At 36.5% G+C, this 26841-nt stretch overlaps 1 protein-coding gene across 1 annotated transcript in view; it reads left to right on the forward strand.

Annotated features, from left to right (window-relative positions):
* Positions 1-26841, forward strand: part of MYO16 (myosin XVI) — a 463175-nt gene that overhangs the window by 66169 nt on the left and 370165 nt on the right. Inside the window, exon 5 of the mRNA XM_058548472.1 lies at positions 23365-23473. Within this exon, the coding sequence (XP_058404455.1) occupies positions 23365-23473 (109 nt within the window). The remainder of the gene's footprint in view (positions 1-23364; positions 23474-26841) is intronic.

The raw sequence follows: 26841 nt of genomic DNA on the forward strand, positions 1-26841 counted from the left end.
GATTGCAATTTTAATTGAATCACAAATGTTCTATGTTTTGGAGGAGGCATAGCTACTGTGAATGTTGTCAGCACTTTTGTCAAATGGTCTACAAAACTCTAGCAGATGCTAATAATTAGCTTTTATACAGCTTTCCCTATGTGTCAAGCATTTTTCTATGCGCTTTACAATTATTAACTCACGTAGTCTACACAAAATCCTAATTCATATGTGCTAGCTTTTTCTGCTTTTCATAGGTGAGGTGACTGATATGCAGAGAAGCTAATCTACCTCCTAAAGGCCAGATAATAGTGGTAGAGGCGAGATTTCGGAAATCTCACACACACAGTTGATTCTCATTATTTGTGGTCATTATGCTCTATAAAGTCACCACAAACACTGAATTAGTGAATTTTGAACCACTGCTCCTAGAGGCAATACAAGGTTAGGTTCCTACAAGCCTCTGGTCACAAAATTTTCATCAACAGCAGTACAAACTGTTTCATGCATGTTTCTGCTTGAAGACACCTTATTAATATATCGTTGATTCATAAACATCAAACTCCTGGCCAATAACACTATAAGTCATGCCTGTACAAAGCTTATCCCACACACGTATTTTCTATTAAGGCTCCTCACAGCCTTCTTGCGCTTAGAAACACTAGACGGCACCTCTGCATGACACTAAGTAGCGTTTTAAACAGTGAAATCACCCACAAAAAGCTCAAACATGCGAAAAATGTGGCACTAAATAGACCGGAATGAGGACATTTGTTTACACTGTGAGAGCTAAACAAGAAGGCTTGTTGGACCTCAGCTGCGAATGTGCATGTTGGGTGAAGTTTTCATCACTCTGCGCATACGCGTGCATGACCTTGAAAGTACCACGAGTGCTGATTTGGGGGTTACAAATAAATTTTAGCAAGTGGGAAAATTTGCAAATATGGAATCTGTGAATAATGAGGATCAGCTATTTTATTTATTCATTATTTATTTATATATTTATTACTAAGCAAAACAATTGACAATCTTTAAATTATAGGTATGAAATAGAAATCATCTAAACCCACTATATTTTAGGAATTGGGATGGGTCAAAAATGATAGATTTCTACAAGATGTTTTCAAGATGAAGACACAAAAAAGTCTCGTTATTTTCACAATTTCCATCATATAGTTGAATAAAACTTTGCAGTTTCCTAGAAGTTTCACAAATATCTCACTGGGTCTGTAGAGTATTTCTATGACATATGCACTACAATGAATATATAATCTTTATTTTTATATAAAGAAATTTAATATCAGAGAGGTTATATAGTAGAGTAAAATCCCCAAATCTAAATGTTTTGGCTGCCAATAAAATAATATTTTAATGTATTATAGTTTTTTATATTTAAAATATAATTATATAAATATAAATTATATATTATATACATTATAATTCTACAGTTTGTCCACTGACAATTTTCTTTCACTTACCTTATTTTTTTGATTATTTGAGCATCTCACATATATAAATTTTTTATTTTCATTCTACATTCTCCAGTTTTTAAGATATTTTCTAATTTGTGCCATATTCAAACACCAATGCTCTATAATGCAAAATTTTTTCTATTTTTTAAAATAATTCCAAGGTAATTTGCTATTTTCCAGATTTTAAGAAGCTTGTCTGTTATTCAAGAATAAATCAGAAAGGCTAAAAAGTGATTAACTCAAACCATGTCAGGTTTTATTCTCTTGAAAATATTGATTTCATATTTATTTCATCGTGTTCATATATATATATTTATAGCATGTTGTATCAATGCATCTATGCCTTGAATAAATGCTTGTAAGATACCCTCATAATCTACTCAATCATTTGCCTGCTGAGAGAGGAACAATAGACTTTTCTTTGCTATTTTGTACCGTGTGATTTTGTAAGGAATGGTCTCTAAATAGCATTGCTCAAGTCTCACTTCTTTTCTGATATGACTTTGGATTAAAGATTTGCATTTCTCTGCAGCATGCTAGCTCTGAATTTTCACATTTAATTTTCCAATGTGGCCACAGTTGCTAAGCTACTTTGTCCTTTTAGCAGTTCTAAAGCTGTGACGAATCTGCACATTTTAACAGTCCATTGCATTTTGAACGATAAGAAACAAATTGCTTTTATTTTGGTGTTTATTATTTTGAAAGGAAAATAATTTGATTGAGTCAGACATTGTATGATGCTTGTATTAGGGAAAATGATTATCTGTGTTCCTGACTAATCATCTCAGACTTTTTTTCTTTCCTGTCGAAAATTGGGAAGGATATGATTTGATACTTACCATGTCCTGAAACCATTTAATAAATCTTACTATAAGGGGTATTTATTATATATAATTTTGAGAAATGAGTAATAGAAAACTGAAAGATAAAACGGCATTTAATTGTTTTATTTTTAAAGGGGTGACAGACAATAGTGAATTGTTAAATTATTACTATTACGTATTACTGGGAGATCTTTTAAGATATTTTCAGTCCTTGAAATCAGAAGGTGTGGGAGGAAATATTAGCACATGGAGAGTTATTTACCAAGGGAGGCCCAGCAATATCTTTATCATTATTACACCTCAGTAACAATGGAATGATTACTGGAAATGGCAGCCAGTGTTTTCTCAATCCTTGGCCTTTTGTGTGTGAACATCTGATGTTAGTCATTTCTCTGCCTGTTGGATGGAGTGTGTCATGGACCGTGTCTAATGGGCGATGTGAAACTAGATCATTTTAATGAGTGCTGCCGGCAACTGCAGGAATGCAGCAATTCTGTCATAACTGAAATAGGGAATGATATTTCAAAAACACATTGCTGTCTTTGTGTTGGGTGGCTTAAGGTGATAGATCAAAATTAAATCATTCCAACACTTCACTCATTAGTTGCTTAGACTGTTCCTGGCTTAAATACTAGTATAAAAGTTTTATGTTGTTGAGTTATAAATTACCCTGCTCCTGACACAGGGTACTCTGCTATTTCAGAGAGTTATATTCTTCCCTAGAAAATGAGTTATAAAGGCAAATGTTTCAAGATAAGTCTAATTTGCCAATAAGAACTGTGGCAGAAGACCTGGCCTCATTATCAACTTTTTATGTAAATGACCATACGCACAATATTTAATCTGTTTCTCAGCGCTAGATAATGATTTCAACTTCACTGAGAAAATTGAAGTCTTCAGGCTTGATGCCTCTAACTTCCTACTGTATCATAAAGAGTTAAAATGAGAAGAAAGTTTTGATAGTAGATATGGAGCAGCACTCAGGGGTCAGAGGGCTCATCTACGTAATGGTACAGAGAAAATGCCGATTGTAATTTTGTTGGATATGTAAATAGATGAATCCTGTTGACCATAGTGCAAATCCTTCAAAAATACTTGAAAAAAATACTCAAATGTTTATGTATTTATTTTATTTATCAGCTGATACTAACTTAGTACCACCTGTCACTTTACTACCAGTTTTTTTGTGAAGAAAAAAATATATCACTTCATCTTAACCTTAACATAACTATTAAGAACAAATTAACAGTTTTTGAATTAGAATACATGTGTCTTTCTAGTCAGTGATTTTTCTCTTCTAAGTGAAATAAAATTCAAAGCATATATCCTTAAAAAAATCAACTATTCTTGTAGTATTTATGATTGGTGTTTTTTTCGACTGGAGTGAAAGTATATTTAACTTGAAAAAATTAAAGTAATTTTTAAGAAATGCCTTGATTTTTCAGTTCTGTGTTCTTCAGTTCTGTTTTTTTGGCACTTTTATCATGATTGTCAACATTTTCACTTAAGTTATTAAGTGAAGTAGACCATGGTCAATGACACATCGCTGTACTCAGTATCAATACTATGGACAAAAATTTAAAATAGTCTGTTCTGTAAAGATATATTAAATATGCAGAAATTTACTCAATCATGTATGTTAATGTTAGAATACTAACACATTTGGAAGTGCTTCAATTACTTCTGTGTTATATTTATGGCATGAAACACTATATTCACAATCCCTGAAAATAAATTTGTCTTGTTTCAAGCATGATTTCTTTTGGTCCTGGGGTTCCCTTATTTCACTCCTTTATGCAATATAAATTGTTTATGCAGAAAGATGAAAGACCTGTGTTTGCACATAGCATACACATTAACTTGATTTATTGTGACATACTGTGTCATTAGTCAACATTTTCAAGGACTTCCACTGTTGATGATTAAGATTTTCCTTTTTTGATTTACTTTCTGATAGGAGGGAAAAAATACTCTTTAAATACAAAAGCATAAACTCAAAAATTATGTTTCATGGCATTTCTATAATTTTACATAAAATTCTTTGAAGAAAAGAGAAATACCTAAGTTATATACATTTCATAGGCATCTAATAGAAACGTGGGCATGTTAGGTTTTTCCTGGGTTTAATAAGCTTGGGAAACACACATCTCTGATATGCCCCAGGTCTAAGGAAACTTTCTTAGGTTTATCCTGTTCATTTATTTATGCTCCCGTTTTTGGTAAATTATATTCCCTCTTCAAAAGTGTTTTTGCATGATAAATAACCTTTTAAATCTGTATTTAATTAAGATAATTTTTAAAATTTAATCATTTGCATTAATATTGTAAAGCATTTAGATTTAATTTCTGAATGTTGTTTTAGTAAGATGTTTTCTTTAATTACAGAAGCAATTCATATTTATTTAAGAAGCATTGGAAAACACAGAAAAACACAGAGATAATAAAAGTCACCCACAATTCCACTGGTCTAAGAAATCAATGTTAACATTTTAATACATGTCCTCCTAGTTCTCTTTGTGTGTGTTTGGGTGACTGTGTATGTAACACATACTTAAAACTTGGATTCATATTATATACGTATTGCTTCTTTTAAAATTGAAAAATTTTTCCATGTTCTTAAATATTTTGCCCGAACATGTATTTAGTGCCTGTGTAGTGTTCCATAGTTTATGTGCTATAATTCTTTTGGGTAACTTAAGCTGTTTCCAATTTCTCACACTTAAAAATGATGAATAGTTTGTAATTTAAGAGGTTTCTTTTTACCATAGAATATAATTATCAGTTTTATTTCCTCCATGAGAGAAACAGAATAAATTCAAATACAGAAACCTCTGAGGATTTATACGGATGTCAACGAATATGGCTCTTTCTCAACTAGATGCAGTCAATTGAGAGGTTTTTCTAACTATTGCCAACTAGATTTCAGCAAAAGAATTAAGACAATGCTCTGCTCTAAGATACTCATCATATAAAATGACTGGCTTATTCCTCTAGAATATTCCTAGAAATGCAATCCTTGGAAGAATTGAGAAGATAGTCAAGTTCAGAGCTCTAGTTGAGGGAGGCTATGCGACTGTGCTCTACAGCAATTTAACATAGGACACGGGATGCTACTGTAGGGTCAAATACACCTGGAAATATTTACTTAAAGAGAAAAATCATGTAGCATTTCTGCTATGCTTCGTTTCCCCCTCTGAGCTTGCTTCCACCATTATAATTCAAGAACAGCTTGGAATGATGAAACATCTCCCCCATATGCTTATCATAGCATGTGAGTCATTATACAATATGGCTGGCCTTTAATTCGGAATGCTCCTTCTACATAGGTGGTGCTAGACCAGGTATAAAATACATAGAAAGGGCCTCTCTGTTGAGAACTTGAAGTGAGGATGAAGCACATTTAAATGAGAGCTATACAGGGTTAGATAAAAAGATGCAATTATAAAGTAGTAAGGGATGGAGTGAGTCTCATTTCCACGTAGGTAGGGCCAACAACGTTGAATACCAGAGTAAGTCAATCTGTCAAATGTTGTGGAATTCAGAGGAGGAAGATTCTAATTGGAATTTGGGACGGCCCAAGTTTGACTAAAGGCACGGGTAGAAATTAAACTTTGTGATATTGATGAATGGACCACTGTCCTCTGTATTTGATGACAGCATGAATAAGGCTTGCAGTTAAAAACGGTGAGTTGTAGGGGCCGGCCCTGTGGCCTAGCGGTTAAGTTCAGTGCTCTCCACTTCTGCAGCCCAGGTTCTCGGGTTCAGATCCCGGGCATGGATCTACACCACTCGTCAACCATGCTGTGACAGTGCAGCGACCCACATATGAAATGGAGGAAGATTGGCACCGATATTAGCTCAGGGTGAATCTTCCTCACCAAAAAAAACTGGTGAGTTGTAGACACTATGTGAGTTCTTTTGGCTGAGTGGCTACTGTAGAATCCCAAAGGAAGAGTGATTAGCATGTAAGTCAGTAGTATCTTGAATGGCGAGAAATACCATGAAATTGCTACCTGAGAGATTGTTCTCTATGGAGTACACACAAAGTGAAAGAAGACTTACAAGCTTGGTCCGAATGGGGAAATGAGGGTATGTGATAGACAGAAGGTTTGGGAAGCCTTCCCTGAGGAGCTGATCACCAAGGTGAGATCTGAAGGATGAGCTGGGTGTGTTAGTCAGGGGGAAGAGGAGGAAGAACGTTCCAGACAGTTGAACAGCTTGTGTAAGGACTCCTTGATGGGAAGGAGCAGGTCTGAGAGAAGGCCAGTGTCGATGATTGGAGAGAGTGAAAAGAGCATGATGAGGAAAGAGAATGAGAGATAACTGAGACCCAATCAGATGCAAGGGGAACTTGTACTGGGAACCAATGATGAGTTTTAAGTGAGCATAGGTGGGTACATGGTCAAATTGTCACATGGAAATGATCTCCCTTGATGTGAGGGGGGAAAGGATTGGATGGTCGAGATGGATGCTGTTAGCATTGTGAGGTTACTAGTGCAGCTTAGGTGAGGGGAGATGGAAGTTTGGCCCAGAGTGATCATGATCATGAGCGATGGAGCAAGTCTGGCAGATGGTTATAAAACAGTACAGATAATATGGTCCTGTTTTTAGAAAATAAGATAATCATATGATCACTTATATATATGTATATGTATTTGTAGTTGTATATAGATATACTGTAGGCATTTTTATAAAGCTGATATCATGGTATCCATACTGTATCCAATAAATATATATGATGGCTTAATAGACAACTGGCAAGGCTATACAAAAATTTATACAATAGCCCTTTGCTTATTTATTCTTTAAGGTACAATGAAAATATTGAAATAGAATGCCATAACAGTTGTCTTAGATATTCTTGTAAATTTCTAAAACAGTGATTACCATAAATATAAGAATACATTTAACTTTTAATATTAACTTCAAAAGTTCCTAGAAACCTGTAACTTAAAAAATGAGTTCTACCTATTGGAAAAAAAATGCATATTTTAACATGGCCTACAAAATAAAAGCATTTTTGTGAGATTATTTATTGCCAAGAAAATTCTGAGAGAAATAAGTTACATTAAACCAGTATCAGTGAAGTACCTACTCACTTCCAAGCATATTATATTTGTGATAAATTCAGCATGAGAGCAGTGCTTTGAAATTTTGATCTTTGACTGTCTATGGAATATTCCATTCCTAATGCAGGAAAATAATTTATAATGGGAGTTTCCAACACAGTATTGATGGTTGGAAGGTATAGGTAGATCAAAAATATCTGTCATCTAAGTTCTTAAAGTCACACTTCAGTTGATTTTATGGTAAAGCTAGTTTTAAAATATGATTATGTTTCAATATTTTCTTAGTGCTCCTTACCGATGCACTGCACTATCAGACTACATGCAACTACTTAATACGAGGGAAATGCCACATCCCAAAGGCCTGCTAATATGTCAGTGCTTCAATGCCTTAACATTCGGTTAAGTTGTATTTTTCTCACTTTTTATTCCCTGTAAGTCGATGACCAGTGTCCCGTGCAGATTTGTCCTAGCTGTGTATCCTGTAGGTAGAGCTTGTTTATAAGTTTTTATTTTACTATCAATGGCTTTAATTGTGCCACTTCTGTAAGAGATCACTGTTATCAGGACGGCTTCGTTCTGAGGTTGTTTGATTCTCATGCAATATTTTCAGCTAAAGAGAAAGGAAAAGGATCAAGTCATTAGCATGTTCATGAGCAGATGGAGAAAGGTGGGTCTTTCGATTTCAGTTATCAGTGTTCCCTCTTTCATCTTCCGACTCCATTAGAAGAGCAGACCTGTCTGGCACATTAGCTGGTAGATGTGGATGACAGTGTATTTTTTATTCAATTCAGAACTCATCCTGGGGAGTTGACTGTGATGTTTGTTAATAAATCAAGCTCCACAAAATCTGAAATTCCTTCACATTTAAATGTAAAGAAACATTCAATCTTTAAACCTTATTTTAAAAGCATTTTGCTATATACCAGGATAGTGCAAACTATGCACTTATTTTTTCAGACTCATAAATATCAGACCCAGAATAGTGCGTATTCTTGATTGAAGCTTTAGTGTAATATCTTTTTCTTCATTCAAGATCCTTGACACCCTTATTTCTTTTTCAATATTGTATCCATTACAACAGCCAGATTTGGGTATTTTAATATTCATAGAAATATGTTACATAATTTACACTTGAGATATTTTATCATTTTCAATGAAGATATTATGAGATCTATACTTTTTATATATATATATATATATATATATATATATATATATATATATATATAATTTAATTCAGAAAGCTCCAGCCAGGACTTGCCAAAGGAAAATCATTCTTTGACAGATTTTGTAGACTATGTTCTTTTAACTTTTTCTTTTCTGTTAAAGAAAAAAATAGTACATCTAAGCCTTCTGAAGATTTTACTTTAAGAACTGTATAACTTGCATATATTTTAACAGAATTTTAGAATTCAGTGTTGAAGTGTGAATAATTATTAGTTGTTTTTATGTAGATGGAGCAAGGATTACTATTGCATAAAAAACACACACTATTCCCTTTTTATTAGCATTCCTATATTTCTGATATTTGGTCTGGTAGGCACATGTTACTATGTACTATTTGTTAAGTCGTTGGCCAGTTAAGACTCAGGAGAAATGCAGCAATCTGCATTACCTGGAAACTGAGAGAGAAAGTGAGGGCGTGTCATATGAAAGAAATGATGTGGGAAAAAGTGTGATAGAACTAAGACATATTTAAATTTAATTCAGTTTTACTGCCCTAAGCATATTGAGTGTAAAAGAAAACTTTCGGGGGAAGAATTTGGCAGTCATAAGTGTTTATAGTCCTTTCTGTAATAATTGAAGACTTTTTTGTAAAGACTTTGGGTTAAAACTTTAAAGACTATTAAATCAGGTGGGCATGTATACAGGAATAAAGAGTATATCTAGTAAAAGATAATTTTTTTTTGGCCTGAGAAAGTAAATGAAAAAAAATGCCAATTCAAAATGATGCCAAAGAAAATCCAGTTATCATTAAGGACTTTCTGTCAGCCAAGAAGAAGTAGAAATGGAATAAATCCGTAAATTTAATATCTAAGTATAAAAGAAGCAAGGGAGGCGTTTGATGGTAGTATCTGTATGACTATAGGGTTGGTGGTAGAAATAAGATAACTTTGTCAGGAAACACAAAATAGCTCCAACAGCTGTAAGATTGTCCAACATATAGTTTTCCTTCTCTTAAGGGACTGTTAGAAATAGGTCTAGCCTAAAGTGCTGCTTTCCCACCCTGTAGCTGGTTCTCAGAATCAGCAAACATTGGTTCTAGAATTGCTTCCTCAGTTCTGACCCTCACCTGTCCTGCTGCCCCCATCCATGGGGAGGCAGTTACCACCTGCCTCCATTCTTAAATGATTAAAGTGGTAAATAAAAGGGGTATCATAGAAAAGCATTTCGGGCGTCCCCAGTCAAGATGCGTCTTAATAGATCCTTACTGACCACGCCTGGAACTTGACTGTCTACCTCAGCAGTGCCCAAAGTATTTGGACAAGTCCAACAAGAGTTGGACAACTCATCTCATCCTGACCCTTCCCCACATTCAGAGGATGCCATGATGCATTATGAAGTTCTAAGAGGCATAGAGAGTACGCAAGCCTTTCCAAACATATTCGACCATGGACACCTTTAAAAACACTGTCTTAACAAATGTAGTGTGCCATCAAATGCAGTTAAAAGCTGACAAAATTTGTCAGTGAAGCCAGGGAAAGGAGAAAGGACACCTCCACCTCACTGTGTGGGGAGTCATCTCTACCACAATTGAGTGTCATCATCTCTGTTACCACCTATGAGTAGAGTTTAACAGGTAGTGAAAATATGTAAAGATAGAACATTTGAGAGTTTCAATCTGGGATTAGGAAGAATTAATTGGAAGGTGACTAATAAGGAGAAAATATCAACAACAAAACATTTTAAAAGACATCCACTTCAGTCTCATCTCAAAGTGAGATGACACCTCATCTTAATGATCTTATTGCCCAAGTTTACACAGCCAGTGAAGTTTCAGGGCTGGGATTCCCCTGAGGTTTGTCTATTTCCAGAGTTCATGTTTGTCCCTATCTCTACCATCTCTGTATCTACTGTCTTCCTGTGCTGATTGGTGCTGATGGGAATTGTTTTGTAAATTTAACTGGACTCTTCAAGTAAACTGGAAACACCTTGAACACCTCCTTTGTCTTATTCTTTTTATACCACTTCTGCATCCTCATCTAAGAACTGCAAATACTAAAATGCTAAAGGAAACCTCAAAAACATAGAACAGAATTATGGGATTTTAGAGTTTGGCAGAGATCTTGTCCCTTTATCTCCTTTAAGGAGTTCCTTGAGCTGTCCCAGGTGTGACAATGGTTAGGGGCTGGTTTGGAGAGGATCCCACATCTTCCCCTTGCAGAAAGAACACTGTTGACAGATCTGCTCTGCAACGGTCTTTGGGTCCTCAGTGGTTTAATCTTTTCCCATCGCAGTCAAATTCACCTACTTCTCACAGGTTCTATTCTCTGAAGTAGTATAAATTCCAGTTAATATTTTAGAACAAGAAATCGGTCCTCAATAAGTTGTAAGTCATGAATCTTCCTCTCAAACTCAGGATAATAATGGAAACACTATTTTCAAAAATACCTCTGGTTAACGTGAGTTAATTAATTAATTCATTCATTCATTCATTCAACACATTCTTTATTGAGGGCCTGCTATGTGCCAGGTGCCGTGCTTGCTCCTGAGAATACACAAGCAACAAGAGAAACAGATCTCTGACCTTAAATATTGATACTCTTGTGAAGTAGAGAAAGTAAAAAATGAGCATAAGCACTAATTCATTTTTTTAGTGTATAATCATTAATATATTTATGTAAATATTTCTATGCATGCTGTGCATCAAGTCTTAGCTTCAGTGAGGGCTATGATGGGGTAGATAAACGCTACTATGGAAGCTCAGACGAGGGAGTGCCTGACCTTGTCTAAGAGACACTGGGCAGCAGTGGAGTAAGATCCAAGGGGCACCTACCTGGAGGCACTGCCTTTGGGAAAACATTCCATAAAACCCTGGGAAGTGATCGTGGGCTTAGGGCGGGAGTGATGGGAATGAAGGAAATGTTGATGATATTTTGATATATGAGATATATCTTGATGATGATATATTTTGAAGGTGAAATCATTAGTAGTGTTGATTTTTTTTAATGTAGGATTTAAAGAATGGGAGGGAATTTAACAATGACTCCAAGCTTTCTGTTTTGGGGAAATTGGGAGGGATGGTGCAATTTACCAAGAAAGCCAACACCAGTGGAAAAATCTTTTTATGTGAGAGGGCCAGGTTCCTTTTTGAATGTATTAAGGTCAGGATCTGTGGAAGATGTCCACCTGGAGATGTCTAGGAGGCAGTTGGTCCTGGAACTCAGGAGAGAGAGAAATGTCTTATTTGCACACACACGGTAACAGAAGCCCTCAAGTAAATGACATCAACCCATGAAAATGTGAAGTCTGAAAAAGGAAAGAACATTTTAAAGAAGGTCCAAAGTAAAGCAATTAAAAGACTGTTAGAAAAACAGGAGGCTGCAAAGAACACTGAGAAAGAGAAGCCAGATTTAGAAGGCAAACCAGAAGCTTGTATTGTCCTGAAAGTCAAGGGGAAAAATGCCTTAAGAATTTCCTTGGAGCAATGGGAGAACTAAAATTTAACAGCAGCTCGTCATTCAAACGTGAAGAAGCACATCTCAGAAAGTTGCAAACTGCATCCCCAGCTCAAATGTAAGGACATACTGAATTTTGTGTGGTTTCCTCTTCATATGCACATAAATATTATAGTTTGGAACATTAAAACTGTAATAAAATATTCTAGACTACAGAAAGAAAAAGAAATAGAGGTGCCGGCACCATAAAGTGCTAGAGATGAATCACACATGAAGCCCATTAGTGCAAAGTATTAAAGGACAGAAAATATCAAATGCCCGTATTTTCAGTTTGTTGGTAAACAGACCTGGAAAAGGCTATATTTTCTCAGAGCGATATGGAGTGTTCAGATGAGAAAAATAGGCTTTTTAAAAAGTAGAGTAAACATACTGATATTGGAGAATAATTGAATGAGCAATTAATGAGGTAGGAGGGTAGGATCTCTCATGTAAGGTCTTAGTCAATAAATATTTACTAAGTACCCACGTGTGGTTCACACAAAACCGTCCTGCGAGAGGAAACGTGTGGCTTAGTAGGAAACGTGACATAAGTGACTTGTGCAATACCTTGAAATGATGTTGCATTTACCCCAACAGGTTAAATACGGGCTCCTTGCTAACCTGGAACCCTTGATTTCTTTCCTTAGCTTTTTCTCAGATACACTTACTCGATAGACCCGCTTACAAAATTGTATCTTTTAATTGGATGGTTGACCTTTAATTATATTCTGGCCATTAATTGATTCAAATGTTACTCAGGCTAGCTCGGCAGATAATCATTGACTTGTCTAAAGTTTGACTCCTCATCTTTGGCTTTAGTAGATTTGAAACTTGCCATGGACCCAAGAGAATGGCCGTGTGTTTTCATTTTGTTTCATAGTTTTGTTCATTGTTTATTTTGAAAAATATTTTTTCAATATAAATATCATACATGTTTATTTTAGCAAATTGAAAGACACCCACAAATGTAAAGAAGAAAATTAAAAATCACTAATAATTGCATCACATACGGATAATCACTGATTATGTTCTGATGTACTTCTTAATCCATCTCTCTCCCCTCTCCCACTTCCCTCACAGGTAAAATTCATACTGAATTTATATGATACCATACATATATATCTTGGTAGCCTGTCTTTTTATACACATTTTCCGCATTTCTCCAGGCCTTAAAATTTTCTGTCATACATGTTTTTTAATGATATGCAGTTGCATCATATAAATATCATTAATTATTATCCTATTTTAGGTACTTGACACAAATTTTCATTACTTTTTTCTATTTTTATGATACTAGAATCACGTCATTTCATGATTACGGCAATAAATGTCTCATGACATAAGTATTTTCATGCATGCCACTATTTTTTTCACTTTAGATTTTTATCTATCACACATGCCTGTATTTTAAAAAGCCAGACAGTATTACAAGGCTTGTTGGAATCCCTGTGAAACTCAGCCATTCCCTTCCCTTCTGCCCTTCCCTTAGAATTTTTCTTCCCAGATACAACCACTTTCAACTCTTTTAGATGATTCTTCTGGTTTTTATGTCTATTTCATTCATATTGCTACACCTTGGTTTTTCATCTTCAGTCTGGAAGATGGGGATTCAGCCGTCTCTTCACACACTCCCAATCCCCCTTAGATCCACACAGTCTGCCATATGCCCACCCTCCCCTTGTCATCACATCAAACCTCTGCCGTATCCATATGTGGAGATTTATTTAATGTGACTATAAATGCTATTTACACCCGAGTCATTTTAGATTTCTGTGGTTACCATGTCTTTCTTATATATTTTGTTTCTTAACGTGGTTTGTTAGTCAGCATGGCAACAGTGCTACACAGAAATATTTATGTGCCCCCAGAGTAATAATTACTGACCTCAGGACGTTTACAGAGGGAACTGTAAAAATGTGTTTCAATATAATTTCAACTGTTATAAAATTTTAAATGGTTGTGATACAGGCTTTAAATTTTTCATCATGAAGTTTGTGATCATTAAAATCTCAAAGGATACTTTAATCATAATAAGGGCTTGATACACAGTTCCTTAATGAATAAATGGATTTCCCAATGGTATTGCCTCCTACATTATCTGCCAAAAAATCTGGAATCCAAAGGAAAGTTATGTGCTTCTAGTTTTTCCTCTCTGCTTAAATAATGGAAATAATGGAAACCTGTGGGAAAGTCTTTGCTTGAGACTGGAGATGCGTGAATCTTCAGTTCCAGTTCCCTGAGTTTTCATGATCATGGGCAGGTAGAAGCTCAGCAGTCCTCTGGTTGGTTTGACTCAAGTGCAAGAGGGACAGCTTGTGCCAAGACAGTGGGTCCTTCCTTCTCAGCCCTGTTCACTGGTGGTCATGAGAGGTGATTCATCCTGTTACAGGTTTCTGCTGGTGCACACCCTACCTGACAGCCTCTCTCCCTGACTTCCATGGGGCTTTCAACTGTGATGTCTCAGCTGAGCTTTGGGGAAAGAGACTGCAATTCAGTGGTTTGGGGTAGCGATGTTTAAGAGTTTCTTCACCACTTCTTTTTGGTGGCATAAATATTTCAGAATGAGAGGGGTTGCTTTCTAAATGATCTTTATAAAATAGCATTCCTACAAATTGCCCATTTCAACAATAATAAAGAGTGTAAAGCAATGCAGGGTAGGGAGGGTAGGTACTTCACAAGAACGTGTGCATCTGTTATTCCTGACTGCATTCGGTTGCCCTTTGGGGTCATTATCTACCATCCATTTTCTTCAGTGATTTTAGGTTTCATTTTGAGGGGACTCTTACGGGTTTGCCTGTCTTTTTATAAAAGCAGTTTGCTGCCTTTGTTCTGATTGCTTTGAAGGTGTAGCAGTTCTTTGGAGGTTGTCCTTGAAGACACAGGGCGGAATTGTGAGAAACTTTTCTTTTCACTCTCCTATGATTGGTTGTAAGCAATAGAGAAAGTTCTGTAGTGCTTTCCTGGGTCGCTGGCTGCAAGATAGACTTTCAAAAACCTAAGTAGTAAGTTACCTGGAAATAAATAAATTGGATGCATTTTTTGGAGATCTCTTTCAGAGGTACCTGCAAGTTTCCCCTTAATCTTTCATAAATGTGTTTTGTTATATCTGGGTTGTTTATAAGAAACAGATTTACAAAGTGCATGTTGCATTGTTTTTTTTTCCCCAATAACAGTAATAATAGGGGCATTCTGTTATTTCTTCTGGTCTGCTACAAATACTGCACTTGAAACTTATAACATTGTTGGGCCTGCGTATCCTGGGAATGACATTTTATAAGTATTTCTTGCTTTTGACTAAAATTATTTTATTTTCTGATTGCTGGTATTGTCAAATATATTATATATTATATATTATTATATAGTAAAAGTGATGGGAAGAAGGGAAGTAATCAAACCCTATCGCCCATCTTCAATATTTCAAGGAGCTCTGGGCTGAATTTCTCTCTCTCTTCCCAATTATTTCATTCTATCCCATTCTTTTCAAGATTTGCATTCTTGAGCTTAGCCAAAAACTATGCTAGCTGAGAAGGATGGGTGATTTAATAGACTATAGTTCATGGTTGTCTTAATATGATACTCTTTCTCTTATCACCATTTCCTTTGGTGTAGCTACAATTATTGAGAGCTTACTCCATGTCAAGCACTGGGCTGAGTACTGAATGGGCTTAGACTGAAGATAACTGTAATACACAATAAGTACTAAGACTTGGCTCCACTTTAAAAACTGAAGGACAGAATTGGATGGGTTGCCCTTGGTCACAAACCTAGTGAACAGTACCCCACACTCAGAGCCAGGCTTCTCTGGCTCCAAGCCTCATCTCTTTTCCTTATGCCAATGAATTTCCCTTCCCCTCTCTCCTGTTTCCTACCACCTGTAACTCAAACATCCCATTGCTCTTTATGTCTGTATTCTACTGCTCTCAGAGTTATAATATTCCATTTTCCATTTTCGAATAGTCTCACCAAAAGGTAGTTCCTACCTTAATGAATGCAAGATAGTGGAAAATAATTAATTAAAATTTTGTGGATTTCTTCTATGTAAGAAACCATGTTTAGACTTCTTGTTCTTATCTAAATATTTCTTTCTTCCTTTGAATGTGCATCTCTTGTAGGATAGCACCTGTTTTTGTTTAATACGAGACTCCATGAATAGTTCAGCAGTGAATATTATTGCATTTCTCAAACATGGGGTATTATTGGTCAATGAATTTGAAAAAATCGGGGGACAATCTAACTGATTTCTTTAGTGTAGTGCTTCTCAGAGACATTAATATGCTAATGTACCCTCAAACTTCCTAGGATATGAATATATTATAAAATATTTTTGATGTAGATTTTCAAACAATTTTAAATAAAACAATTTATGTAATGTATTTGATGATTATATTTGAAGAGAACATAATGAAAATGTATTAACCTTTTATGGTTTATCATGCCTGAACACTTAGCATTCCAAATAGATTGGTTGTTAGGATTTTTGCTCTCTCCTCCAAAGAGTTGTTGCTAAAAAATTACAAGCACTTTTTAATATTGACAAAAACACGACCCCAATTTATTTTTTAAATAGCCAAAGGACTTGAAAAGATAACTTAGAAAAGAAATACAAATAGCCACAAACGTGTTAAGAAATAGCTTTCCCTAGAATTAAAACTGCTAATTTAAAAAAGTTTTCATCATGCGATATATATGTTTATCAAATTCTCATGTTGTATATCTTATACTTACACAATGGTATATGTCAATTATATCTCAACAGAGGTGGTAAAAAAAATAAATTCAAATAATGGGGCTCAAATTTCAAATAAGACTTTGACAGCTTGTATTTATCTATATTTGACATTCTATACTTTATTCTATTCCAGGGGTCAGCAAACTATGCTCCCTGGGCCAAACCCGGCCCACTGACTGTTTTTATATGACCTGTAAGCTAAAATTTTACATTTTAAAGTGGTTGAAAATATTAAAAGAAAAATATTTTGTGACCCTTTAAAATTATATAGAATTCAATTTTCAGTGTTCATGTGAAAGTTTTATAAGAACACAATCAAAATTTCTAACATAAGATTTTCAGTGATAAAATATATATAAATATATAATTTAATATTATTAATAATTTATTCACTCACAGTTACTTCTTGAGCACATAGAGTGTACTAGACCAGTGTTAGATCCTAGAGATATAACAATAACAAAGTAGTTTCTCTCATGGATGGAGCATAAAATCTAGTGTGGGATATTGTCAGTAAGTAAAGATGTGTATTTAAGACATTGGATCATAATTGTCATTGTAAGAAAATTAGAACAGAGCAAGGTGATGTAAAGTGATGAAGGTGTGGGGGCGGGGGGAATGGGGACTTTTAGATCAGTGATTCTAGGAAGATGGCTGTAAAGGAGCAGCCCTTTCAAGATGGGAAAGGGGGAAAACATTCCAGGCGGTTGGACCAGCAAGTGAAGGTCAGTGGGGACTGGGCACGTGTGAGGGACGGCGAGGAGGTGGTGTGGGCAGGGGAGAGAGAGCCAGAGGCCAGGGGAAATGGTGGGGTGGAGAGAGCGTGCGGTCCAGATGACGTGGACGTTTGGAAGACGTGAGAAAGTGTTGAGGCCGTCTCTGGTGCCCAATCTCTGGTCTCACAGAACAGTTCCCTGTGTCATTAAAATAACAGTTTGCAAAATGCTTTTTGACGTAAAATAATTGGTTGTGTGCTCTATTTAGTGTGGGGTAACCGTCATTTTTTCCTGCTAGCACATGAATATAAAATTTTCTACAGAAAGAAGAGAAACCGTCTACAATTCAAAAGCACGAAACATCCACTCACAGAATTTTTCTGTTTTTCCTAACATGTTAGATGCCAGCATTTTTATATTTAAATGGGATATTTTGTGGCAGGATATTTGAGGACTATGTAAATATTCTATTCCTCATCAAACCTTCACTCAAGTTTAGCATCCCTTGATGACTCTCATCTGAATCAATTACTACTATAATGAATGGTAATTTCTTCTACATTTATTAGTTGGTATTCTATTGTAAGGAGGAGCTTTTTCTTTTCCCCTATATTCAGGTATTTATTTGTTTATTGATACCAGTGTGAACTCAGGGGTTCTTAGCTGCAGCTTGACAGTGTAAAACTGGTAAACATCACCTTAACCAAGTGATCAAAGTTAACTTCATCAGTGATGGGACCAAGGCCATCGTGTGCCTTCTGATATGATGCTGTGGGGATAACAGGCCATCCCTTCTGTGGTTTTCCTGCGAAAAATCTCATTGTGAGGACGTATAAGAGAAGGTCTTAAAGAAAGTGACTAAGGAACTGTTCCCAATGGAAGGAGACTAAAGGAAAGGACAAGTAAATGCGCCAGGCGATCCTGCATTACATCCTGAGCCAGGGGAAATAGCTAGCAAGGATATAATTGGAAAAATTCATGAAATTTGGACATGGACTCTGGTTTAGGTAATAGCATTTATTAATGTTAAGTTTTCTGATTTTAATAACTTTTGTGCAAGAAAATATCCTTGTTCTTATGAAATACATAATATAACATTTAGGGGAAAAGGACTTGGTGCCTGCAACTCACTATTAAGTGATTCAAGAGAAATAAAAGAGACAGAGTGCAAAAATAGGGTAAAAATATAAATAATTGGTGAATTTGGGTAAAGGGTAAAGTATTAGTTTCCTAGGGCTGCCATACTAAAGTACTGCAAACTGGATGGCTTAAAACAACAGAAATTTGTTGTCTCACAATTCTGGAGGCCAGAAGTCTGAAATCAAGGTGTTGGCAGGACCATGCTCCCTCTGAAACCTCTAGGAGAGGACCCTTCCTTGTCTCTTCCAGCTCCTGGTGGCGCCAGGCATTCCCTGGCGTGTGGCAGCATCACTCCAAACTCGGCCTCCATCTTCACATGGCCATCTGCCCTCCCTATCTATGTGTTTATCTCCAAATGCTCCTCTTATTATAAGGACACCATCATACAGGTTACTCCGATATGACCTCAGCTTAATTTAGCTGATTACATCTTCAACGATTCTATTTCCAAATAAGGACATATTCACAGATACTAGGGGTTAGGGCTTCAACAATTCTTTTTGGGGGAATACAATTCAACCCTGTAGCAAGTATACAGGATTTTTTTGTACTACTCTTGCAACTTTGAGTAAACTTGAAATTATATCAAAATATAAAGTTACCAAAAAGTGTTAGCATATAAAAAGTGGTATTTGTTTATCAAAATGCCATTAGCTACTTCTCTTTAAAAATACGGTGTTAATGTGTTAGAGAATTATTACTAAATGAAACAATGAAGTATATTTGTTGACACTAAACTGCTGCATAAAGTAAACCAATAAAGTGTTTCTTTAGAGGAAATGTGCACTTGTTTGTCCATACGTCATTTGATATGTAGTAAATAGGATTCCTCTTTGGGGGGGTGATATGGTTGAGCTCCATTTCCAGTACTCCAGGAACATAGTTTATGACGAATTGAAAGTTGAGTGGCCTTCCAGTTTGAATAATTAGGGAGGAAATATGCTCAGGGCTCTGGGCAGGGACTATCCAGTCCTCAATTCAGAAAGTATTTCAGGAGTTTCTGTGGATTTTGCATATATAACATTGATTACTTTCGTTTTCTTGATGAAAACCAGTCATGCTGTGATTGATTGATTTTCTTGAAGTCAAACTGAAGGACTTGCCTCACAGTCTTATTGCACAACGATAACATTTTCGTTGAGCTGTTCTTACTGATGCAAGTTTTTCTTAATTTGGAATTTCTTCTTTCAGTGAGACAAAGGATAATAATTACTGTCAGTTTCAAAAATTTGACATCTGGTGATTGAGTGTAGGAATGTAAACTAGGAAGATATTTCTCACACACACATACACACACCCTCTTAGGGCTTAGGGTGTCTATGGCACCAAATATAAATTAGTCTTCTTGAATCGTGGGTAAGTATATATGTCCTCCATCTACTTTTACTCTCGATATCTTTGTTACACACACAGTTCCTAATCCATGTGTTTTTATAAATTATAGCATTCAGTTATTTTAAAATATTAAGATTTAGAAAGTTTTTAGTGATTGCTAAAGCAATTGTTTCTGTCTCATAAAATAAGTGCAGGCTTGAATATTCTTTGTCCTATATTTGAAAATCTAGTCTAAAACCCTTAACTCATCCTATTTCTCATTCCCTGAAATAAAACAATGGTGCATACAATCAAACGCACACACTAACACACGAGAAAATTAAAGTTAATGTTTACTGTTGGCATTCTCATTCTTTACTGAAAGTATTGAGACATATATCCAAGAAAACGATGTAATTAACATGTGCACCAGTTCGGGAGCACTTTTTTCTGGCTTTTATATTCATAGCTGAAAAATCATGTAGAGGATGTTTACATCAGTGAAATGAAATTTGAAACATAAAAAGAACGTTTTTAAAAAAAGATATTTAAGAATATCATGTCTTGGAAGAGAAAAAATTATATTTTTGAATACAAGTTTTTTCAAATTCTCATATTAAAAACGGACAATGTCAAGAGTGATATTTTTGTTGAATTGAATTATTTGTTGGCTGTCACTTCACAAAACTGAGAAAATACATTTTATATTCCTGAGTGGTTCAAAGTATTAAAAAAAATATATACTAACATAATACCTTATAATGGCTAGTAGTTCCTGAAGAACCATTTCCCTTTGTGTATGCTAGAAATTAGACCATCTGATGGTATTGAGAGAGGTCTTCTGACATTTCGAGGAAAAGTCCTGCTTTACAAGTCATCAGCTCCTTATTTCCAGGGGGATCCATTAACAACTAAAATTTCACATCAGTGCTTGAGTTAGACTAAGAATGATAATCAGCCATGGATCTTATCAATGGTGGGGTTTTTTTAAAATTTATGTACAGTTTCAGAATTCTAATTGAAGAAATAGAGCTTCTCAGGAGATCCTTTAAGATCTCTGTTCTTATTACACATGGCTCAGCCTGTCTAGGGACATCTACCAAGACCAAGGGTGGTAGGGGCAGAGTTCCAGGGCCGCCGTAGCAGGGGCACCCTCACCAATGTCCAGTGGGGACAAAAAGAAAGAAGGGAGGGAGGGAGAGAGAGAGAAAGAAGGAAAGAAAGAGTCTTTCACAAGTGTCATCGTCTGGAAAGAGTAAAGGCAGGAACCATAGCTATGCGTATAGTAATTTTGTAACTGTATGTGTACCCTCTTGAAAATAAAGGTCAAAAAAATTAGTTTAAAAGAATTATTAGGAAAATTATAACTCTGCCTCAATTTTTAATAATTAGTTTAAGTTCAGTGTTTGGCTCCTTATTTTTCAATTTGTTTCCATAAATCTTTTTTAGTACCTAATATGTGCCTGGCAATGTAGTAGGTGTTGGGAATATAAAGAGGAATAAGATAGGATCATGATTAGGGAACTTGCCAGCCCCTAGGAAAGTCCGACTTTTATATAAGGAATAATATCTGGTAACTCAGCAGCACAGACAAGTAGGTGACTATTTCAATTTCGATGAATGAACCCAGTGAAAATATTCAGCACCATGTTTCCGTTTCAGACTTTCTTTGAAAGAGGCTCATTACTTCTTAAAGAATAGAAAATATTCTCTCCAAGTGCACCAACTTCAACAACAAGTTGCTCTCCTATATATTTTTGCTGTTATTGATGATACATGGCTCCTAATTATGTTCATTGTCACCTTGTGCCAGATGTTTGGCATAGAAAAGATTCTATCTGGAGCATTTTTGCATTGGGAAAAAAAATGACTTGATTATCTCCCACCTATTAGTATTGAAATCAGCAATGACACTCTGTAGTTCTGTGTCTTCATTGATTCTTTAACAATTGATACTTGGGTAGGTATGCAACATCTTATTCTTGTGGTTAGAGATAAAAGGAAAGGAATCATTAGCAAAGTCGACTTAAGAATATTGCCTCAAGTAATTTCTTTTCAAACTCTGAATAACTAAACCAAAATTCAATGCACTAGGAGGATAATTTGAAGTCCTTAGGACCTTAAAATTATGTGTTTTCCTTATGTAAGTGACAATCTGAAATATATAACTTGTTCTGTTCAAATAAAGGAGTATCTTTATATGGTTATAGAAAATATAATGTGGTACACTCAAGATGGTGAGATAGGCAACACAGCCTATCTGGATGGCAAATATTAAGATATGGAATATTTTACCACTTTGACCTACTTTTTCGTTTTGTTTTTATAATATACTTAGAGCAGTCCTGTGGAAAACCTGTGCAGACTTGCTAAGGTGTAGGAAAGCTACATATATAGATATATATACGTATATAAAATAATAAAAGGCAAAGCCCACATTTTAATATGTAAAATTATGAATGACATACTTTTTATGTAAAGTTATGAATTTGTCTATTATATGAACTCTGTTAACTACATTAACATTGCAGCACACACTCCTATTCAGTAAAAAGAATAGGGGAGGCTTTCATTTGTCTGACCTGAGTTTAATGATGTTGTTGGGAGGCATACAGGAAATCTTGGGCAATGGGTACGTGTTCATGCCGTGCCCTTGGAGAAGAGATGTAAACCATGCCTGATAAATTTTATGGAGCTAATTAAAGAATGTGGAGCAATGGTGACGATTTATGTGACCAATTTTTTAAGAGCAAAGTCACATCTATCATTGTATTTAAGCTGGGCTGGGCAAAGGGTAGAGCAGGCATGCTCAGAGGTGGGGCCCTTGATGGAGGGCCTTTGAAGCTAAAAGATGGATAATAGCCATATTTAATGTACTCCATCCATTAGTGTGTAAAGATTATGTTTTTTGTTAGAAAACAGTTTCTGAAAAGAGAAAAGCCAAGCAGAAGACATTAGCCCCAGCCTTCATTGCAACACCACAGTGTGAGAACAGCTCTCAGATGAGCTTCTATGGAGAGCAAGGTGCTTAAAGACTTAGTAGGACAGTTTGGGGAAGATCAGTCCAAGTTCATACAAGAGTTTGCCATTTAGACTCTCTGAAGGCAGGGGCACTTCTGTTGTGTCAGAAACAAAACAGGCTATGGGGCAGCCAGCACAGAGGTGTGTGTGGTTCAGCAGCTATGGATCGGATATTTAAGATTTAGGAAAAGGGGTGGGGGGAAGCAGTTGGGGCTAAGGTCTTGCAAGAGTTCATTGAACATTTTTAGATCGTCAAAGTTTCTCACAACATATTTCATATATTTGTCTTAAAAATTAATTCCAGTTTCCTACGTGATTCTGCAGAGTTGTATCTAGTATAAACTTTTCTGGTCTGTTTCCCAGCTAAGACAGAAAGGAAAATTCTGGTCAGCTTTCTGTGTTAACATATACATAATGTCGTATTTATTCTTTTCACTTACAGGCTGGAGCCAATGTCCTTCTGCAGGATGTCAATGGAAACATCCCATTGGATTATGCCGTGGAAGGGACGGAATCAAGCTCTATCCTGTTGGCCTATCTGGATGAAAATGGTGCGCTGATGCTTTGAAAATCCGTAGAAAGATAGTTGAGGAGATAGAGTGATACAATTATAAGTGCATGTATATTTTCAGGCGTGCTTACATGATCTCAGAGTGATGTAGTTTCCCTAGATTGTGTCAAATAAGGCATTGTTCTGTACAGCATCTCATTGCTCCTACTGCAATGCGTTGTTGATTTAGTCAATGCAATTTTGCAAGCCGGTAGAAATCTAGAGGCCAAAAATGCAAGAACATTTTAACAAGCATCTAAAGTCCATAATTAGCAGGACTGGGTTTGTAATTATAACCTATTCTCCACTGGGAGGGGAAGGGAAGTGAACCAGCACAATTGAATTTTGAGTTAATGAGACCGAGGTCATTTGAAGTGTGTTCTCTTAGGAGCGGATGGTCCTTGCAAGAATTCCATGCAGGTAAGTGAAGACTTAAGTCAAGGGCAGTTTGCACAGCATCCCAACATCCACTCTTAGTGACACTTGCAAACACAAACGTTGTCAGAAGAAAGGCCCACGATCACGGTGCTAGCCTGAAAAGATGAGGCTGAGCCCCCAACATGTGTTCACTGATGAAGAACGTTTAATTGCACAGCCCCAGCATATAATTTCGTGAGTAAGTTCAGCACTTGCAAAGTGGGAGGTACATGAAACCTTGAGGCTGACATGGTATTAAACTAAAGATCTGTGCCTCTTCTTTTATTTTCCTTTCTGTTGTTTAGGTATAAATAATAACAAAGGAATTCCAATCTCTTTGAGTATGATCTTTTGTCAGAGAAATATTTATAATTCCAAGAGCCACACTGTGCTTCTGACTCTATCCTTCTTGCCTCTAAGAAAAGCCTCACATCTGCCCCTTTGTTCACTATGCTCTTTGCCTCCTCCAGATTGCTTGTGTCAAAGGTTTATTCTGAGGATGGCTTGAAGTAATAATAATTAGTACTCAGCAGCCATGAGTTCTTAAAATATAGTCTCATTAATTCTGACAGCAAGGTAAGTACCATTATCTTCATTAGAGAAAATGCGAGCAGAGCTGTGCTACTGAAGGTCACCCAGTCAGGGCTTGGGCGACAGAAGTGGCTCAGGGCTGTGTGGTGTGGTCAGTGGTTCCCTCTGCGTCTCCCTCACTCCTTGTCCCCACGCCTACATGAGAGATGGTGCACTTTCTTCAAATCTTGTCTGCCGTGATTTGTTAGAGACAGACTCCATTACTTCTAAAATGAATGATGCTCCAAGTATGCACATTCCACTGTTGGGAAGTTTATTATTTGGACCTTTGCAAAACTTGACTTGCAGTGCACAATTCTGAATTGGCATGAAGGACTTGGCCGTGTTTTCTTTAGCTGTGCCAGTTCTATAAGACTGTTTCTTGCTCCTCTCATTGTTCTGAATTTCTAATAGCCACAGTAAGGAACATTTCTCTCCGGAAACTAAAATTAAGTATCTTTATTTGCAAAAGAATCAATATTACTTATAAACCTTGCAACTCATTAAAGGATTTTGTTTGATAAGAAATTTTAGTGTTTGCAAAAGCAATATTATCTGTGCTATGTAAAGAAAAATAAGTGCATTCTTTTGAGAGTTTGATTTTAAAAACGATTAAGAACAAAAAGGGGAGGCTGACTCTGAATAGTTAGGAGAAAATCTGTCATGACGATGGCTGTCACAATCAGTTTGTAAAATACATGTTTGCTGGAACAAATTCAATTTAATGTCTCTTAAATTTTTAATTTTGTTTTCCATTTGTCACTGCTGTTGCGCTGGCCTCTGCTTTCCCATCCGTCTGCCCCTCCCTCACCTCGTTCACAATCTGGTTCTGTTTCTGCCAGTGTCCCTCCTACTTATGTGTATCAGCTGCCATAGTTCCAGTAAATACTGTCTAATTCGATTTATTCCCTGGTCCCCTTGTTGGTGCACTTTGAGAGTTATCTGCTGTGACAGCATGGGCTGATGTCCTTAGAAATTTCTAATATTCTGAGATGAGATTTTTATTATTATTTGGTGTTCGGTGTTTCAGCACTGCATTCTTATAACTAGGTGGTTACGATCCTTGAATTTTTGCTCTGCATCGTACAGTTTCAAATCAGAGTACTTATCGTGCTGTCACATCAGGACACATGCGGCAGGAAGCAGGTGAGGTTGTGAGCAAGTTGATTACATAGAAAATCGCTGGTCACAAGTTCTAATTGTACTGTCACCACCGACATACACTGTACACCAGGCCACAGCAATTAACCTCGGCTCAACACCTGAGCTTCCCGGGCTGGAAAACGAGACAACCACAGAGGCTGATCGAGCGTTTGATGCATATTAAATCTCCAGTGCGAGGCAAACCAACTGGCATTGAAGGAAAGCAATGGATTATAAAATGAGCCAGCAAGGAAAGGAAGCATTGTGGAGAGAGCTCAAGGTGGTCCAGGATAAATGCTCACCATGTGAAAAAGGCATATATATATGCATAGATTTTTTTCAAGCCCTTGAAAAATAAATAAAACAAAACCTTTTTACCTTGCTCTATGTACATCATCACCCACTGCCCTTTCTCCTTCCTTTCAAATCCATCCTTTAAGGAAAAGTAGCTCACATTTATTCTCCTGAGATCCTAATCTCTCTCACTCAGCCCACTGAAGTTCAGTTTCGGCCCCTACAGATCCGCTGGCAATGTCCCTACAATGACCACCATTGCCTCCTTGGTCCTGTGTCTAGTGATCACACTGTCTTCTTATATCCTCATGTCCCTGTGACACTGGAAGATCTTGATCACACTCTCCTGTGAAAACTCTCACCTGCGAGGATCTTTCCAGTTTTCCTCCCTTCTCTTTGAGCTTCTGCTTCCTTTCCTCTGGGTGCACCACTTGCGCATCCAGACGCCATGGATTCCAAAATGTTGGTGGTTCCCAGCGCTTTGTCTCAGAGGATCTTCTTTTATCATTCCACACTGTTTCTGGCTTATCTCACCCTCTTCCTTGTGTTGTTACCATCTGCCTGTTCCCAAAAAAGTTCCTGTAGCTTGGATATCTTTCAAGACCTTCAGCCTAGTACGTGCAGTGTTATTAAGTATCTTGACTTGGATATCAGACAATTTGAAATAACAGATCCAATATGGAACTTATTGTTGTCCTTTCCTACTCTATCTATGTTCCTTTTTGCCACGACAGCCAGGAATTCAAGAATCTGAACATTATTTTTCTTCTTCTAAACCTCTCACGTCGAACTGTCACCAAATCTTACAGATTCTACTTCCTTGACATCTGTCTAATACACACACCTCCCTTGCCAATCCTGCTGTTACTGCCTCAGTTAAAACCCTCGTTGTTCTATTTTGGGACAGCCTTGGAGACCGGTCTTCTTGCCTGCAGTCTCAGCCCT

This window comes from Diceros bicornis, chromosome 9 (genome assembly GCF_020826845.1).
Source record: "Diceros bicornis minor isolate mBicDic1 chromosome 9, mDicBic1.mat.cur, whole genome shotgun sequence".
Classification (NCBI taxonomy): Eukaryota; Metazoa; Chordata; class Mammalia; order Perissodactyla; family Rhinocerotidae; genus Diceros; species Diceros bicornis.